The 17,815-nt window shown below is 68.0% G+C and overlaps 6 protein-coding genes across 6 annotated transcripts; 4 read left to right on the forward strand and 2 right to left on the reverse strand.

Annotated features, from left to right (window-relative positions):
- Positions 1–9: 9 nt before the first annotated feature.
- Positions 10–888, reverse strand: MICPUN_86845 (twin arginine targeting family; the record flags this gene model as incomplete). Its single annotated transcript, XM_002509347.1, has 1 exon — positions 10–888. One exon carries the CDS (start codon positions 886–888, stop codon positions 10–12), a length of 879 nt encoding a protein of 292 aa, XP_002509393.1.
- A 1,306-nt stretch (positions 889–2,194) lies between these two features.
- MICPUN_103323 (predicted protein) lies at positions 2,195–5,160 on the forward strand (the record flags this gene model as incomplete). The annotated part of the gene is made up of 2 exons (XM_002509089.1): positions 2,195–2,305; positions 2,494–5,160. The coding sequence occupies 2 exons, from the start codon at positions 2,195–2,197 to the stop codon at positions 5,158–5,160; spliced, it is 2,778 nt and encodes a 925-aa protein (XP_002509135.1).
- A 490-nt stretch (positions 5,161–5,650) lies between these two features.
- MICPUN_62884 (voltage-gated ion channel superfamily) lies at positions 5,651–9,931 on the forward strand (the record flags this gene model as incomplete). The annotated part of the gene is made up of 1 exon (XM_002509090.1): positions 5,651–9,931. The coding sequence occupies one exon, from the start codon at positions 5,651–5,653 to the stop codon at positions 9,929–9,931; it is 4,281 nt and encodes a 1,426-aa protein (XP_002509136.1).
- A 340-nt stretch (positions 9,932–10,271) lies between these two features.
- On the forward strand, positions 10,272–12,488 carry MICPUN_98128 (predicted protein; the record flags this gene model as incomplete). Its single annotated transcript, XM_002509091.1, has 2 exons — positions 10,272–10,276; positions 10,325–12,488. The coding sequence occupies 2 exons, from the start codon at positions 10,272–10,274 to the stop codon at positions 12,486–12,488; spliced, it is 2,169 nt and encodes a 722-aa protein (XP_002509137.1).
- A 2,892-nt stretch (positions 12,489–15,380) lies between these two features.
- Positions 15,381–16,034, forward strand: MICPUN_109230 (predicted protein). Its single transcript, XM_002509092.1, has one exon. It carries the CDS (start codon positions 15,449–15,451, stop codon positions 15,956–15,958), a length of 510 nt encoding a protein of 169 aa, XP_002509138.1. The 5' UTR covers positions 15,381–15,448; the 3' UTR covers positions 15,959–16,034.
- On the reverse strand, positions 16,029–17,644 carry MICPUN_109229 (predicted protein). The gene is made up of 2 exons (XM_002509348.1): positions 17,474–17,644; positions 16,029–17,319 (listed from the first exon to the last, which is right to left on the reverse strand). Exons 1-2 carry the CDS (start codon positions 17,598–17,600, stop codon positions 16,229–16,231), a joined length of 1,218 nt encoding a protein of 405 aa, XP_002509394.1. The 5' UTR covers positions 17,601–17,644; the 3' UTR covers positions 16,029–16,228.
- Positions 17,645–17,815: the final 171 nt, after the last annotated feature.

Consider the following 17,815-nt stretch of genomic DNA (forward strand, 5'->3'; position numbering starts at 1 on the left):
GAGGAGATCTCAACCCTCGATCTGGTTGACGCCCCGGCCCTTCTCCACCACCCCGACGAGCGCGGCGCCGCCGAGGTACAGCGACATCAGCGGCACCGCCAGCAGCATCTGCGTGAACGGGTCCGTGCTCGGCGTCAGCACCGCCGCCGCTACGACGGACCCGACGACGACGTACCGCCAGATGCTCAGCATCTGCGCCGACGACACCAACCCGGACTGGCCCAAGAGCAGCTGAATCACCGGCACCTGGAACGACAGCCCGGTGGAGAAGAGCAGCACAAGGACAAACTCGAAGTACTGATCGATCGACCACAGCGACTCCACAGCCTCGTTGCTGTACCCGATGAAAAACTTCAGAGCGGCTGGCGTTAAAATCGCATACGCGAAGCCGATGCCGGCGTAGAAGAGTACGGAGGAGCCGAGGACGATGGGCGCGAGGAACTTGCGCTCGTCCCGCGTGAGACCGGGAACGACGTATGCGATCGCCTCGTAGAGCACCACGGGGGCGCCGAGGAGCAAGCCGCAGTAGCCGGCGACCTTGACCGTCGTGAAGAAGTACTCCCCCGGGCCGAGCTGGAGAAACTTGACCTGATCGATCACGGGTTGCTCCAGGAAGATGACCAGATCCTTGGCGAAGCAGAAGCAGAGGAGGATCGCGACGGCGCACGCCCCCGCGGAGACCAACGCGCGGTCCCGCAGCTCCTCGAGGTGCTCCCAGATCGTCATGTTCACGTCATCCGGGAGCTCATCTTCGCCGGGGTAGAGAAACGAGCGTACCTGCTCCGCCTGTCTCTCCGGCGGCGGAGCCGCCGCCGCGAGCGCCGGCACCGGCCGGGGCGCCGCCGCCGCCGCCGCGGGGACGAACCCGTCCGCGGCGCTGGACGCCATCGCCGCCTCCACAGCCTTCGGCGTCGACGCCACCGTCGCCGTCGCCGTCGCGGGCTCGAGATCGCCGACGCCGGGGAAGGGATCGTCCTCGCCGAGGGATCGCGCCGCCGGGACGCCGCCCCAGTCGATGGACGGACCGCCGCCGCTCGTCGTCGTCGTCTCGATCCCCGCCGCCATGTCATTCACGCCCTTGAGCGCCTCCTCGAACGCGCCGTCGTCGAAGAGGCTGGACTTGTACGGTTCTTTCGACGCCGGCATCGCGGCTTCGGCTTTAGCGGCGGTCGCGACGGGCGCGGCGGCCGCGAGCTCCTCCATCTTGCGTCGCCGCGATGCCCTCGCGCGGGCCTCCACGCTCATGGCGACGACGGGTTCCGGCTCCGGCGCCTTCGTCCGGGGCGTCGGCGCCGCGACCTCGTCCCTCTGTTGTTTCGCCGTCTGCGCCTCCGTCTGCGCCAACTTCGCTCGCCTCGCCGCGCGCGCCCGCTGCTCGGGGTTCATGGTCGCCGCCGCCGGCTTCGCGGGCGGCGCGGGCGCCGCCTCCGCCTCCGCCTTGGCGCGCCTGGCCGCGCGGGCGCGCTGCTCCGCGTTCATCGCCGCGGCCGGCGCCGCGACGCCGCCCCTCCCGCGGGACGTCGAGACCCCGAGTCGAGACCCCATCCGGGATCCGGGTATCCGCGTCCGTGACGCACGCGCGCGCGCCTCGAGCGACGCGGCGGACGCGGACGCCGCCACGGTCGCGAGCGACATCGTCGAAACGCCGATCCGCGTCTCACGAGCGCGTGGCAACTGCGACCCTCGGCCGCCGCGCGTCGACGATTATGACCCCGCCGTCGAATCGACGAACGGAGAAGCCACGTTACCTTCTGCGTCTGATCCACGGGCGAATGTGGCGAAAGATTTGACGCGACCGATTTCTCGAGTCGTAGACGGTCGTTTCCCCCCGGTTCGCTGTTTAGGTTACGCGTACTGCGAACCAGTCGGCCCAAAAACACAAAATCGACGCACGGCGAGATCTCGGCCTATCCGCGGTGACGTCGAAGGGGGAGTTTTCCCGCGAGTTCAAACAGGCGGCCCTTCCTCGGGAGACGCGCCACTCGTGAGGCCGCGCGGCGCGCGCGCGTCGGTCGAAGGATCCGGTGAAGGACCGCGGCGCGTCGAGGAGAGTATCGCCGACCGCGCGACGCGCGCCTTCGGCGACGGGACCCGGAGGGAGGCGCGAGGCGACCCTCGACGCCCCGAGGGGGCGCTGACTGGACGAGCGCGCGAGGGGGCCGACTGACATTCCCCTCGGAAGGGGCCGACCACGATGGCGGACAGGGCCGCGCAGATCGTGTCGGAGTGGTTCGTGAAGTGCGCCAACGTGGTACTACAGTCCCGGATAGTGCTCGCGTCGGACGAGGGGAAGCAGAACCGATGGGTGCGTCGCGCGGTCCCGCGCGCCCCCGCGACCCGTCTCGAGTCCGGTTTTGGCCATCGCTGATGAAAAACACGAGAGCCCGATCCGCCGTCGCTCCCGCCGCGGCGCCTTCCGCGTCATCGCCCGACCTCGCCCGGATCTCATCCGAGACTTACCCACCCATCGTCCCTCCCACTCGCGTCCCGCAGTTTAACCTGGACGTCGTCGAGCTCGACGCGTACGCAAAGTCTCTCCAGCCGTGGCGTTCCAAGCAGCGGTCGGGGCCCGAAAAGAGCGGCCGCCTCCCGCCGCTCGTCCTCGACGTGTACGTGTCCGACCTCGGGCCCGACGGCGAAGAGCGGGGTGCCGAGGAGGGGGAGGAGAAGTCGCGGGAACGCCCCCGCGTCCTGATCGAGCGGTGGGTGCTGCGACACGACGCCGACGACGCCGACGCGGGTTTGCTCGGCGACGACGAATCTTCGTCGAACGATCGTCGTCGTCAGAATCCGTCGCCGAGCAAACCCGGACGGACGAGCGCGGAGACGGTGGCGGTGGCGTACAAACGAACCGTCGTGATGGTCCGGGCGTTACACGCCCTGTGCAGGTCGTTACCGGCGAACAGGTTCCACAGGGCGGCGAGGCAATCGCAGTGCCGCGGGCTTCGCTTCGCGATGTCGCACGAGGTTCGGCCGGGGGGGACGGGAGGGGGGGTCGATTCATCGGACGCCGCCGTCGTCGTCGAAGAGGAAAAACCGAGCGGCGGCGGCGGGGACTTTGGGGAGTACTCGTTCACGCCGGTGCGCACGCCCGCCGGTGGGTCGCTGCGCGCCGTGGTGTACTTTTTGAACGCGGACAAACTCGCCGGGATGGACTGCGTCCCGAAGCCGACGGCGCCGCGAGTCATAGACGGATACCTCGGCGGCGGTCAGAAACGGTCAGAAACGGCTGGTGGCGGCGGGGCTCACCCGACGGGCCCGGGCCCCTTCCTCCCTTCGAGCCACACGAGCGCGTCGCCCTCCCCTTTCTCTTCCACCGACGCCCCGGCTCCGCCGCGGCGTGACTTTGGCTTTGGAACTTCCCCTTCGTCGGGCGGAGTGAGTGGACGTCCGTTTCGGGCGAACTCCTGGGCGGGAAAGGCGACGTACGGCTTCGGCGCGTCGCCGCCCGCGCGGGCCACACTCCCGGCGGGCGGCTCGCCGGTCACGACGGGCGACGGCGTCCCGGGCGGCTTACCCCGCGCCGGATCCCGCGGGATGCTCTCCGAGGCCATCGCGGAGCAGAAGGCGAGCGAGGAGGGCGCGGGCGGGGTGAACGCTCCTTCGGTCGCTCCTTCGGGAGGAGCGGCGACGAAGGGGGAGTCGGTTGGTCGCTCGTCCACGAAGCCGCCGCCGTCGCCGCCTCAGATTTACGGCTTTGGCGTCGGGTCGCTCGGGACGGCTACAAACTTCGGAGACAAAGTTCCCCCAAGTTCCCCCCGGTACGGAAGCGTCGGGTCCCCGCACGTCGGGTCCCCGTCGCTTCCGTTCGCGTCGACCAGCCATCCGACGCGGTTCACCCCACTCGGAAGCGGCGGATCCGGACCGAGAGGAGGAGGGCACGGATTCTCGACGTCGCTGGCGAGCGGCGACCACGCGCTGGCGAGGAGGGCGCGCGAGTTCGGCCGCTCACCCGGGGACGGCCAGACGCTTCCGGGGTCCCGGCCGCAGTCCGCGAGGTTAAACGGCGGCGCGATCGACGATTCCCCGCCGTGGCACTTCCGGGGTTTTACCGGCGCGCTCTCCGCGTCGCCGGGGAGCACGCCGGGCGGCGGCACGACGCCGCGGGGCTCGCACGGGTCGCACGGGGGCGGGAGCGCGGGCGGCGCCGGCCACAACCAATCAAACTCGGGAGGTGGAGACCGATCCAACCCCATCGGGGTGTATTACGCGTCTCCGGGGAGGCGCCCGCGTCGCCCGTCGTGGTCGTCGCCCTCGTCGTCGCTGAGCGCGTCGCTGAGCCACGGCGGGGACGCGAGCGGCGGCGCGGGAGGGGGTGGTGGGGGGATCGGCTCGCTCGTCGGCGGAGCGCTCTCGGCGCCGCTGGGGTCGTCGCCGGGGCGGCTCGGATTCGCGTATTCCCACGGCGGGGTGGGTGGGTTCAACGGGGCGCCGCACGCCTACTCGTACGGGGCGTCGCCCGGGGCGTCGCCCGGGGGATCGTTCGCGAACGCCATGGCGCACCTCCGCGCGCAGCGCGCCGGGCAAGGCGCCGGGGCGGGCGTCGTGCATGCGACGGGGATTCAACGGATCCCGGACTCGGGACACGGCGCGATGTTCGAGAGCGGCGCGGACAGCGACCAACTGCCGTTCGCGCTCGACGACGAAGACGATGGCTTAGGGTTCGATCACGGCGGCGGCGGCGCGTCGAGCGGCGGCGGAGGCGGCGGCGGAGGCGGAGGCGGGATCGGATCCTCCGTCGACTCGCCGATCGATCGGCAAAGTCGGGAAGGTTCGTCGTTCGGGTCTGGGGTCGGAGGAGGCGCGTCCGGTCGGTCGGACGCCGCTGTGGGGGCGCTCGTGCGCATGCTCCAGGACGCCGCGCCGCTGAGCGCCGAGTGGGGTACCGAGGGAGAGCGGGTGGGCGGGGGGCCGCGCGGGTGGGGGGACGCGGGCGGCGGCGCGTCTGAGATCGATTCCAGTCGCGACGCGTCTTCCGAGGCGTCCGGGGACACGGCCGGCGGTGTCACCGCGGGGGGGGTTGGCGGGGAGATGACTTTGGACTGGGCGCTGTCGCAGCTGAGCCGGTTCAGGGATTTTAAGGCGTCCCTGGACGAGTCGACGTCGACGCTCGAGGCGGTGGAGGAGAGGCCAAACGGCGAGGAGGGCGGGACGGAGTGATTTCGTCGCGTTGTTTCGCCGAATCCGCGCGTCAATCGGTGCGATCCGACACGTGCACAGAACGTGTTTCGCGGCTGTCGTTCGTCGGGAATTTCGGAGAAAAATCATGTAAACCACGTTTGGGCGCGTTCACATTTTTAACTCAAGAATAGACGGCAACCGTCCCTCCGTCGTCCAGCGATTTGGAATAAAATGCCCGCAAAAGTGGTCCGGGGGCGCTCCTCGGTGGGCAATTTTTCCCGAGACGTCAACATCGAGGCGCCATTCAGCGGTGCGGCGCGCGTGGCCGTCCGCAGGCGAGTACCGTCGACCCTCTGTTCGATCGCGTCGCAGGTGCGAAACCGCGGCCGTCGTTTGGAGCGGGATCCGGTGGACGGAGAGGACACCGGAGGGCGCGTGTTCGACGGAAACCCCCAGCCCGCTTTTTTCGTTGGGGTGCGCGGGGTATTTTAGACGAGCCGACGGCGGCCGCGGGGGGGATTGAGGGACGATGGCGGATTACGATTACGACAGCGCGCGGATGAAGGATGCGAGCTACGCGGAGGCCTCGTGGGATAGGTTCCTATTTCAGCAGGTTTGCGGCCTCGGGGGCTTCTTCACGGTGCTCATCCTGACCCGCCTGTGGACGTCCTTCTCGCACACCCGGTTCCTGAAGCGACGGCACAAGAGCAGGATTGACACTCTCTTCTGTCTCATGGACATCATCTTCTCGACCGGGTCCATGTTCTCGTTCATCGCGTACTCGGACCTTCGGGCGTACAACATCGGGCTGACCGTCGTGGAGGGCTTCTTCGCGGTGTTTTACCTGGCGGCCATGATGCGACGGCTGTGGCTCAAGAACTTCGACTACGGCGTCGCGATTACGTTCAGCAACTTCTTCGACTCCTACTCTGTCGCGGTGATCCTGTACCAGATCTTCTCTGGTATGCCCACCTTCCTGACGCCGCTCTTCATGCGTTCCATGGCGGCGCTCATCCGCTACGAGGAGATGCTCGAGCTCGGCCTCCTGAACGACTGGTTCGGCGAGGTGAGGCAGCGCCTCGGACTGTCCGCGCTGAGGTTCATCTGCATCACGTACTTCTTCGCGTGCTGCGGGTTTTGCATCGAGATCTTGGGAGACATCGACATCAACAAGGACGACGCCGTGGACAGGATCTTCGTTTCCGTCAACCCGGACTACGAACAGACGATCCTGAAGCAGCTGTACTACGTCGTGGTGACGCTGAGCACGGTTGGATACGGAGACATCTCGCCAGACACGACCATCCACCAGATCTTCGCCATGCTCATGATCGTCAGCGGCGTCTTGATCGCGTCGTCGGAGGTGTCCGCCATCATGGCCCTGAAGGATTCCATCGACACCGGCACCGGCCAGTACAGGCGATCGAGGTTTCGCAACTCGCACATCATCGTCTTGGGCGGCGCCGTCACCTCCGGCTCGGCGACGCTGCAAATCTTTCTCGAGGAGCTGCTGCACCCGTCGCGGCCGAGCACCATGCTCCCGGACGTGGTCCTGATGTCCGAGGAGGCGCCCGGTAACGGGTTGAGACGAATCCTGGCGTCGCCGCTGGGCAGGCAGCACGTCAGGTTCATCCGAGGGTCGCCCATGGATCAGTCGGCGCTCGCGCGGGCGGATGCCGCCAACGCGGATATGTCGTTCATCATGGGGGACCTCTCTTGCCTCGAGCACCTCGCGCACGCCGAGGACGAGGACACGATCCTTCGCGCGTCGCTCTTACAGCGGCAGCTTCCGGGCTTGCCCGTCAGGGTGCTGCTGCTGCGGCCGTGGGCGAAGGAGATGGCGAGAACCGCGGGCATCAACCCGTTGTCCTGCCTCACGTCCGGGGTGCTCAACTACTACCGCACGGCGCTCTCCGTGAGGGTACCGGGCGTACCCGTGCTCCTGACCACCATGTACAGCAAGCTCGCCGGCGATTGGTCGCAACTTCCGTCCAGCGGCCAGCCGTGGGTCCGAGAGTACTTCACGTCCATGCGACACGACGTGTACGGGGCGCAGGTCGGGCCCGAGTACGACGGCATGCCGTTTTTAAAAGCCGCAGCCATCATCTACAAGAACCACGACGTGAACCTGCTCGCGGTGCAGTCCGCGCCGGAGAACGGCGGGCGGCTGTGCCCCGCGGGGTTCGCGAACGGTAAGCTGCACGTGCTCGCGGAGGGTGACGTCGTGATGTGCCTGGGACGAGACGTGGACAGGGTGCTAAAGGCGGTTGGGAGCGTGAGCAAGCACCCGGATTCGTGGCGAAAGAGATTTCACGCCACGCGAAAGATGGCGGCAAAGTTGGGCATCAGGCGGGAGACGTTCTCGCCCACGCAGCTGAACGTGACGGCGCTGCAGCGAGGCGGGGAGAGCGTCCACGGCGCCCACAGCGTCCACGGCGTCCACAGGCGTTCGCGGTCCCAGAGCCAGGGCGCCGGGCAGGAGGATAGGAGCGCCGCGAACCTCAACACGGCTCCGGTCGCGACTCCGGTTGCGGCTGTGGCCACGCTGGCGCACAGTCGCTCGCTGGACGGGTACAGCATGGACGCTCACACCGCCGGCAAGCTCGCGAAGGAGGTGGCGAAGGAGATGCGCGCCGAGCAGAGAAAGCAAAAACGAAGGAGCGACGACCGGCAAAGGAGGGTCAGCATCGAGCAGGTGTTTAGCAACCCCGCGCTGCAGGGCTCGTCCACCGGCGTCCTCGGTCTGGACAATCTGAACTCCGGGGACATGCACGACACTTCCAGCTGGAACGTGAACTTCCCCAAGACGAAATCGCAACCGCGCAATCCGCGAGAGATCGCCGCGTCCGAGGCGAGGAGCAAGCGGTACGCGTACGGCCTCACCGAGAGCGGCGCGGCGCAGATGCCGACGATGCTGGCGCATCCCCACCCGCCCGTGCCGTCCAAGTTTGACTACAAAGGATCGCTGAACGTCACCAACCTCTGCGACCTGGCCGCGAGGCTGTCCGCCACCGCCGCGGTCCAGGACGCCGCGCTCGTCGTCCGCCAGCAGCGCGCGATGGGCCTGGAAGAGCGGGACTTCACGCCCAACCGCACGATCAAGCGCATCGCGCAGGCGGGCAACCACATCCTGGTCATCAGCGACGCCGAGCTCGACGAGCAGCGTTGGGAGGACATCGAGGTCTTACTCTACCGGCTGCGGGGCAACGACGGGTGCAACATCAAGCCCATCGTCGTCGTGACGCGGACACCGCCGTCGGTGCAGAGGCTCATCACGTGGCGCTCCATCGACGTGTACGTCTCCGAGGGTTTCAACGTCAACGTTGACAAAGGGTCGAATGCAAACATCCTCGGGTTCGACGTCGCGCACTGCATCGTGCTCCTCGCGGACGTCTGCAGCAGCGACAACGAGCTCTTGATGGATCGCAAGGTGCTGCTGGCGACGTCCGTGCTGGAGCGCGCGTGCGAGGGGTACCCCAACATGGCCCCGCACGAGCTCCTCCCCAAGGTCATCCTGGAGTTTCATCATCCAAAATCCGTGTGGCACGTGCGCGAGACGAAGGGGTTCGGCTCGCTCGCGTCGGAGCTCACGGACAAGGGCGCCAAGGCCCACGAGGAGAGGCGGTACAAGAAGGCCAAGGACCGCCACAGGAACCGCCGCGGCAGCCACGAGATGCCCACGCGCGCGTCCATGTCAGCCGAAGGGCACGTGGCGACGCTGGAACGGTTCAGAGCGCAGCAGTACAACGACTCGCCGATGCCCGGCCGCGGCTCGTCGCTCGACGGCCCCCGGCCGGGCGCGAGTTTGTCCGGCAGGTTCAACTCTTTGAATCCGGTGCGCGCCGCGGTGGACATGTCCAAGCAGGACACGAGGGGTGGGAAAATCATCGGCGGCTTGCTCAAGTTTTGCGGCGTCCTCGACATGGAAGGCAACGAGCGCGGTTCCAAGGCCAACTACAACAAGTACCGCGAGCGGTTTCAGGACCAGAACCGGCTGTCGTGGATCGAGCACCCGGAGTCGCACACGCAGTACGCGCGGGGTAACGTCATGTTCCGCACCGAGGTGTCGCGCGTCATGGCCACCGTGTTCTACACCCCGGGCCTGATGGAGCTGGTCGACTCCCTGACCAGAGACGCCAGGGCGGGCGAGAACGTCGGGCACCACCCGAGGATCTGGAGCGTCCCACTGCCGGAGGCGCTGCACGGAAAGACCGTGGGAGACGCCTTCGAATGGTACGCGGACTCCGAGGCGTTGGTCATCGGCGTGTACCGCAACGTGAAGAAGCCGCGTAGGCGTCGGCGTAAGAAACGGTCGAAGGGCTCGACGGATTCGTCCTCGTCGTCCTCCTCGGACAGCGACAGCGACAGCAGCAGCAGCAGCAGCGACGACGACGACGACTCCGGTGACGAGGGGAACCGCCCGGATCACAGCTACGTGCTCACCGCGCCGCCGCACGTGGTCCGATTGAACCCCACGGATACGCTTTACATCATCGCGACGACGGCGTGGGCGTGGAGTAACCTGCCGGAGCTCATCGAGCTTCGCAAGGTGTTCTGGGTAATCTTCCTGCAGCGGCAGTTCCGCCTGAAGTGCGAGCAGAGACGAGAGAAGGAGCGGCTGGAGGTTCAGAAGGCGGCGGGCTACGGCGTCGAGCAGACGCCGGAGCTCGACCCGAGCAGCATCCAGGCGCTGAGGGAGCAATCCGTGCTGCTGACGCACCAGTCGTCCCATGGCGCCAACGGTGAGCACAGGACGCCGTCGCGCGGCCCGACGCCGCCCCCGCGGCCCCGTTCCACCTCTCCGCCGTAGCATCGCGTGTGATGATACCTCACGACAGTAAGACAACGTCGTCCCGCTCGCGTTCCGTCGTAAACATGAACCTCGTCGCGTGGCTCGAAAAGTTTTGACCAGCTCAGCTTGGGCTCGACAGGGACAGCTGGACGGGTGACGTGTCCACTTCTTTTCATTCCCCGTCGGATCTCACTCATCGCCGCGCGTCCGCATCGGACACGCTCGAATAATGTCCCTGAGCGCGGTCGTCCAGCCCGTGCGTATCGTCTCCCTCCGCGCCACCGCCGTCGCCGCCCTCCGCCGCGGCTCCAAGCCAACCCGGGTCCGCGCCGCGACCCGACCGACCCTTACGATCGCCATGGCGTCCTCGACCCTGGCGGAGAATCCCCTCGCTTCCTGGTCCTTCGGCAGGAAGCCCTCGGGCGACGCCCCCGACCTCCCGAAGTGGTCGTCCATCACCCCCGAGCACGTGAAGCCCGCGATCATGGCCGCGGTGGACAAGGTCAACGCGGAGATCGACGCGATCGAGACCGCGTTCACCGAGTCCACCCCGTCGTCCTGGTCCGATCTCATGGATCCGCTCGAGCGACTGTCCGAGGAGCTCAGCAGGCCGTGGGGGGTCGTCTCCCACCTGAAGGGCGTCCGAGACAGCGAAGCCCTGCGCGCGGCGTACGACGAGTGCCAACCCGCCGTCGTCACCGCGTCCCTTCGAGTCGGTCAATCGCGTCCCGTGTACGACGCCCTCGTGGCTCTCACGAAAAACGAAGCCGCGTGGGCGTCGCTCACGGATGCGCAGAAGAGGGCGGTGGAGTGCGAGGTTCGCGACGCCCAACTCAGCGGCGTCGCCCTCGACGGCGCCCAGAAGGACCGGTACAACGAGATCGCCAAGGAGCTCAGCGAACTGAGCACCAAGTTCTCCAACAACGTCCTGGACGCGACCAAGGCGTTTGCGCACACGTGCGTTGATAAATCCGAGGTTGACGGCTTGCCGGACTCCGCCCTCGAGCAGGCTGCGCAGACGGCCAAGACGAAGGGCGGGCACGAGAACGCCACCGCCGCGGACGGCCCGTGGATGTTCACCCTCGATGCCCCGTCCTACATGGCGGTCAGGTCGCACGCCAAGAACAGGGCGCTTCGCGAGAAGGTGTACAGGGCATACCTGGCGAGAGCCTCGGAGCACTTCGCGCCCTTCGTCGACGACGCCGACGCCAAGGCCAAGTTCTCGAAGAACGGTTCAGGCGATAACGCGCCCCTCATCGAGCGCATTCTCGCCCTCCGCGAGGAGAAGGCGTCGCTCCTCGGTTACGACACCTTCGCGGAGGTGTCCATGGCCAAGAAGATGGCCACCCTGGACCGGGCCGAATCCCTCCTCGAGGACATCCGCGCCAAGGCGAGACCCGCGGCGGAGCGCGAGCTCGAGGAGATCCGCGCGTTCGCCGCGGACGCGGGCGCCGCGGAGGCGACGAGTGGCTTGATGCAATGGGACGTCGGCTTTTGGTCCGAGAGGCTTCGCGAGGCTAAATACGAGCTCAAGGAGGAGGACCTTCGCCCCTACTTTCAGCTGCCGGCGGTCATCGACGGCATGTTCGAGCTCGCGGGGGAACTCTTCGGGATCAAGGTGGAGGCTGCCGACGGCGACGTGGAGGTGTGGCACCCGGACGTTCGCTTCTTCAGGGTGATCGACGTCGCCACGAACCAACCCAGGGCGTACTTTTACCTCGACCCCTACACGCGACCGAGCGAGAAGCGAGGCGGCGCCTGGATGGACGACGTGGTGGGGAGGTCATCCGCGATGGCCCCCACGACGGGTGCCGTTCGGCTGCCCTGCGCGCACATGGTGTGCAACGGCACCCCACCCGTCGGGGACAAGCCGAGTTTAATGACGCACAACGAGGTGACGACGCTGTTCCACGAGTTTGGTCACGCGCTGCAGCACATGCTCACCACGGAGTCGTGCGGGCCCGTCGCGGGGATCAACCAGGTGGACTGGGACGCCGTGGAGCTCCCCTCGCAGTTCATGGAGAACTGGTGCTACGACAAGAAGGTGCTCCGCAAGATTGGCAAGCACTTCGAGACGAACGAGCCGCTCCCCGACGATCTCTACGAGAAGTTGGTCGCGTCTAAAAATTTCGGCAGCGGAACTCGGTACCTCCGCCAGTGCCACTTCGCCATGACCGACCTCGAACTCCACGCCAGGTACAAGCCGGGCGCCGGCGCCGATGCCGTCTTCGCGACGGAGCGCAAGATCGCGGAGAAGACCATGATCATGCCCTCCATCGACGAGGACAGGTTCCTGTGCGGCTTTGGGCACATCTTCGCCGGCGGGTACAGCGCCGGGTATTACTCCTACCTCTGGGCGGAGGTTCTCTCCGCGGACGCGTTCGGCGCGTTCGAGGAGGCCGGCCTGGACGATGAGGCGAAGGTGGCGGAGACGGGGAAGCGGTTCGCGGACACCGTGCTGGCGCTCGGCGGCGGCGCGGCGCCGCTCGACGTGTTCACCAGGTTTCGGGGCCGCGAGCCAGCGGTTGACGCGCTGCTGCGGCACAACGGGCTGGTGCCCGTCGCGGCGGCGTGAGCGTGAGTACGTGTTCGGGGAGTGAGTTGGGTGTGTGCGTGATTCGAGTTTGTGATTTGAACGCATTTGAACGGTTTGAGCGGGCAGCCGTCGATGATGTGTCGTGGACAATTTACGGAAATGGCGCCACCTTTTAAGGCGCACTGCAACAAGTAGCCGTTATTATTTGCACCACCGCGAGTCGGGGGGATCCCGAGCCCGGCCCACTTCCTCGGTGCACCAGTCACCGGTGAAGGACCGAACGAGGTCGGCGCCCGCGCGACCCGGACTCGCGTAGACCCCATCGGCGAGCGGGAGCGCGCACCGCCGCACCGCGCGCCGGCGATGGCGGCGACGGACTCGCCCGGCGGGGCGAACATCGCCGAGCCCGGCGAGATGCCAGCCGAGTCGGGGCCGTCGTTCCGCTTCGAGGCGCGCCGCGCGAGGCTGGACTGGAGGCTCCTGCACTCCGTCGACGTCGACCGGCTGATGCGGGAGAACGATCTCGACATGCTGGAGACCACGCTGGTGCGAGCGCGACCGAATCTTCCCCCCACGCCCGTTGCCCCCCGGGGAGGGCGAGCGCGAGATCTTTGACTTTTCCTTTCCTGGTTCTCCCATCACTTCGCCTGACGACAACCCCTCGTCCCGTCCGTCCCGATCACGCGAAACAGGAGACCGTCGCGTTCGGCGACGTCACCGTCGAGGACAGCCGCAACCTCACCGTCAACAACAGCCGCAAGATCCTCCGCCTCGCGCAGTGCCAGGTGGAGTACCTCCTTCACGTGCAGGAGACGCTGGTATCGCACAAGGAGCGCCTTCGAAGGTGCGCCGAGGAGGCGCAGCGCGAGTGCATCGACGCCAAGTCCCGTCTCAAGCACGAGCGCGTCCGCGCCAAGGAGCTCAAACGCGAGCTGCGAACCGCGCGGAAGGCTCTCAGGACGTACGAGGTTTTGGAGCAGATCCGATCGGGCAAGCCGTTGGAGGAGATCCTCACCGGCGCCATCGTCTTCGCCGGGCCGGACGGCGAAGGGTCCATCGCTCCGGGCCCCGGGCACAGCGTCCGCATGTCCACGCAGACCATGGACGCGAGCGTCTTGCCCACCCTCGCCGCGCTCGCGAGCAAGGCGACGCCTTCGGGCGACGGCGGCGACGGAGGAGGAGGAGGAGGAGGAGGAGAGCGGCCGGATTCGCCCGACGTGATGGCCGCCAAGGCTGCGGCGAGGGCGATGGAGCGACTGGCCGCCGAGAAGGACTTCGAGCGCCAGGCAGCCTCCGCCGTGGAGGCCGCGAACGCCGCCCGCGCGGAGAAGGAGGCGGCGGAGCGCGCGAGGGCGGAGGCGGTGGAGGCGCTGAGGGAGGCTAACGAAACCGCCGAGCGATTGCTTCGCGATCAGGCGGATGCGTTTGAGCGAACGATGCTGTCGATGGAGGAGCAGCTCCGCCGGGCGCAGACCGCCGCGGAGGAGGCGCGAGCGCGCGCGGAGACGGAGATCGCCGACGCCAGGCGCGAGCGCGAGACGTTCGCGGCGGAGTCGCGCGCCAGGGAGCAGCGCGAGACGTCGGCGATGCGCGCGGAGATTGACGCGCTCAAGCTGTCGCTGGGTGATTCAAACTCCTCCGACGCCCTGGTCCAGTCCGCGTCCGCGCTCGCCGCCGCCAAGGCGGCGCTCGCCGCCACCGAGCAGCGTCTCGCCGATCAAGAGGCGCACGACGCGGAGACCATCGCGGATCTTCGCGTGCGACTGAACGAGAAGCAGCGCGAGTTGGACGAGGCGAGGACTCGACTGAAGACTCTCGAGGAGCAGCTGGTGTCGGTGGCGGTCGCCGCGGCGCATCCCCCGAGCGTCATCGGCACCCCGCACGGCACCCCGCACGGCACCCCCGGGCCTCCACCACCGCGTTCGCCGTACGGCGTCGGGCACGCCACCCCCGGGTCACCCCCGGGCGCGCTCGTCGAGCGCGACCTTCGCGTCGATTCCCCGTTGTCCGCCCGACGGAGGCACGACTTTGGGTCCGATTTGGGATCGGGTCTCGAGGACCGCGCGTCTGTCCACGTCGATCCGGCTCTCACGCGCGATCTCGAGGAGGCCAGGCGCGAGTTCGCGAAAGCCAAGGCGGCGAAGGACGAGGCCAAGGCGGCGAAGGAGGACCTCGAGCGCCTTCGCGTCGAGCTCCGCGACGAGCGCATCAAAGCCGCCAAGGAAGAAGTGGAGCGGCTTCGCGCGAGCAACGACGCGCTCAGCCGCGAGGCCGAGGAGGAACGAACCCGCGCCGTCGCCGCCAAGGCTGCGGAGCTCGAGGCGAGGGAGCGCGCGGTGCGGGACGCGGAGGAGCGAAGCGAGAAGGTTCGCGCCGCCGCCGAAGCTCTGGAAGCCGCAGAGCTCAGGCGACGACTCGCCGAGGAAGAAGCCGCGCGGCTGAGAAAAACGACGCCCGAGCGGGAGAAGGGATCGGACATCGCGTTCGCCGAGCTGAGGGTATTGGCCGAGACGTTGAGCCACGCGAGGGCGGGTGCCGACGGTGAGAGCGGCGGGGCCCGGCGAAGCGGTGGGGTTGACGACGGTGAACGCTTGGACGCGGCTCCCGTCGCGGCGGCGGCGTCGTCAGAGCCCGACGCACCCGGGGCTCGCGAGAGGGTGGCGACGCGCGATGCGGAGGTTGCCAAAGAGCCCACCGTCGTGCCCGCCGCGCCGCCGCCCGTCACCCGGGCGGCGGCGGCGGCGGCGGGCGGCGAGAGACTGGTCCAGGAGGAGACGAAGCGGCGGGAAGAGGAAGTCTTCACCGGCACGATCGTGAAGCCCTTCGCCGGCGCGATCGTGCGACACGCGCGAGAGGACGAGAACGTGGTCCGCGGTGACGACATGGAGGGCGAGATGATCGTCAAGGAGGACGTGGAGCACCGCCCTCCGCCCGTGACCCTCGGACCCTCGGGCGCGTCGGCGGCGCCGAGCGTTCGACGAGTCCCGTCGCACCCGCGAATGAACCCGGCGGCGCCGGGCCTCGCCGCCCCGAAGCCGCCGTCGCCCGGCGCGTCCCCCACGGCGCGCCTCGGCCCGAGGCACGCGTCCCCAGCCGGGGGGGGGACCCCGAGGTCCCCGCGCTGGGACGCCGTCGCCGCCGCCGTCGCAGCGCGGTCCGCGTCGCCGTCATCGAGGTCGCCGCCGGGCTCGGGCTCGGGCTCGGGCTCGGGCTCCAACCCCGCTGTCACTCCGGGCTCGTCGCGGTACTACCGGGAGCGGGTCGGGATTGCGGGTCCCGGCGTGACGACGCCTCCGTCGGGGGGATCGTCGGGGGATCGAATCCCGCGATCGCCGCCGTCGTCCAACCCCAGGCGAGCCATGGGAGCGGGTAGCCCGGATTCCGTGGACATCTCGCGAGCGATGCGAACGGACCCGAACCTGAACACGGGCACGAGGGACGACGACGACTCGAGGCAGTTTAGCGTCTCGGACATCTCCGGCGACGTGAGCGTCGGTAAGAGCCCGTGAGCGGCGAGAGAGATGGCGCGTGACGCGAATGATGAATGATGCGTGTGATGTGAATGAAACGCTCGCGGATGTCTCGATTTTGTCTCCATTATTACACGTGAAACCCGAGTTCGCTATCTTGAAAGAATGTCGGGGGTCGGGACTGCTGCGGAAAATGACCGCCGCCCCCCGTTTTGTACACAATCATCTTTCTCCGTCGGCGCGGAGGGAGTAATAAGAACCTCGACGAGCGCGTCGGGAAGGAAATCCAGCGTTTTCGCGCTCCCCGAATCAGATGGCGACGCCGCCACTCTTCGGGTCACCACCCGTGATGGGCACAACCTGCTTGGGCGACGGGTGCAGAGTCTCGGTGAAGGGTTTCACCAGGACGGTGGACGCGTCCAGCTCCAGCGTCCTCCGCGCCTCCGCCTCCACGTCGCCCAGGAGGGAGCCGCTGGCGCTGTCCCCTCGCTCTCGCACGCCGTCCCCGCCATTGCCGCCGTCTCCGTTTTCGTTCTCCGCGGCGGACCCCATCCGCCGAAACCTGCCCCCGCCCCTGGCGAGTTCCTCCTGCTCGGCGCCGTCCAAGCTCCGTCGCGGCGACGACGACCCGTTCGCGGCCCAGACCTCGTCGCTCGTCAGCGGCTTGGGCGCGCCCCACCTCGACGGGGACCCCGGGTGTCTCAACGCCGGCCTGGCGACGTGGCGGTTTTGGTTTTGGTTTTGGTTTTGGTTTTGGTTTTGGTTTTGGTTTTGGTTTTGGTTCGCCGCGTGAAGCCCCGAGCGCGCGGTGGTCTCGCCCGACGTCGACGCGTCTTCCAACCCGCGGGTGGAATCGAGCGACGAGCGAACGGGTCGCACGCCCGGGTCGCTCGAGCGGACGACGCCGTCACCGCGAATATCGTCGAGCACCTCGGCGGCGTCGTTGAAGCTGATGGTGCGTCCGCGAGCGCGATGGGATCCGTTCCGCGTCGACGACTCGCGCGATCCCCCGTTGGACGATCGCGGCGAGCCGGATGCGGCGGCCCCGGGGGGAATCGAACCCGCGACCTCTCCGCCGTTGACGATGGCTCCGGCTCGCGTCGCGTCGCGCACGCTGCCGTTGGGTGTCTTGTCTCTGCTGATTGTCCCGCCCGGCGCGGGCTCGTCCTTGTGGCTGAGCCAGATCTCGTTGGCGCTCTTCACGGGTTTACTCCCGCTCTTGATCCCCGCCGGTTTCCGCAGCTGCGCGTTGCGCCCGCGGAAGGAGTAGTCGTTGTGGATCACCCCGGTCGGGACATTCCCGAGGCTGACCGCGACGCGGTCGCCGTAGCCCGCCTGGCGCAGCGCGAGCATCTCGCGCCGGCGCTCCGGGGTCTCATCCCCGTCGTCGTCGATGGGATCTGTTTGAGTGAAAAGGCGGAGCGGGTTAATGCGCGGTCAGTTCGGCGCGGAGTCGACGCCCGCGCGTCGAGATGGCGCGGACCGGACGCGTCAATTTATGCGCCGGGATGTGCTTTATCAGGGGGGTATGGAGGCGGGCAGCCTGGAACGCACCTTTGTAGTATCGCGAGTTGTCCCCCTCCGCGCACTTCGCCGCGGCGATGATGGGCCCGACGAGCAGCAGCACCGGCAGCACCGGAAGCGCGGCGAACGCGTACATGCACCGCTCCGAGAGCGGCATGGCCTTGAAGGTTTCGTACGCGGACAGCGGCTTGTCCCCGCGCGTGACGGTGGACGGCCCAGCCTCCGTCTCGCGCATCTCCGAAATCGCGTCGGCGTGCGAGACGCGCCCCGCGACCGGAGGCGCATCCGCAGCCTCAATCTCCGTCATGCTGAACCGCGCGCCGGGCGTTCGCTGGACCCTCGCCGCGCGCGCGCGCCAGTGACCCCTCGCGC

Source organism: Micromonas commoda, chromosome 12 (genome assembly GCF_000090985.2).
Source record: "Micromonas commoda chromosome 12, complete sequence".
In the NCBI taxonomy this organism is placed as follows: Eukaryota; Viridiplantae; Chlorophyta; class Mamiellophyceae; order Mamiellales; family Mamiellaceae; genus Micromonas; species Micromonas commoda.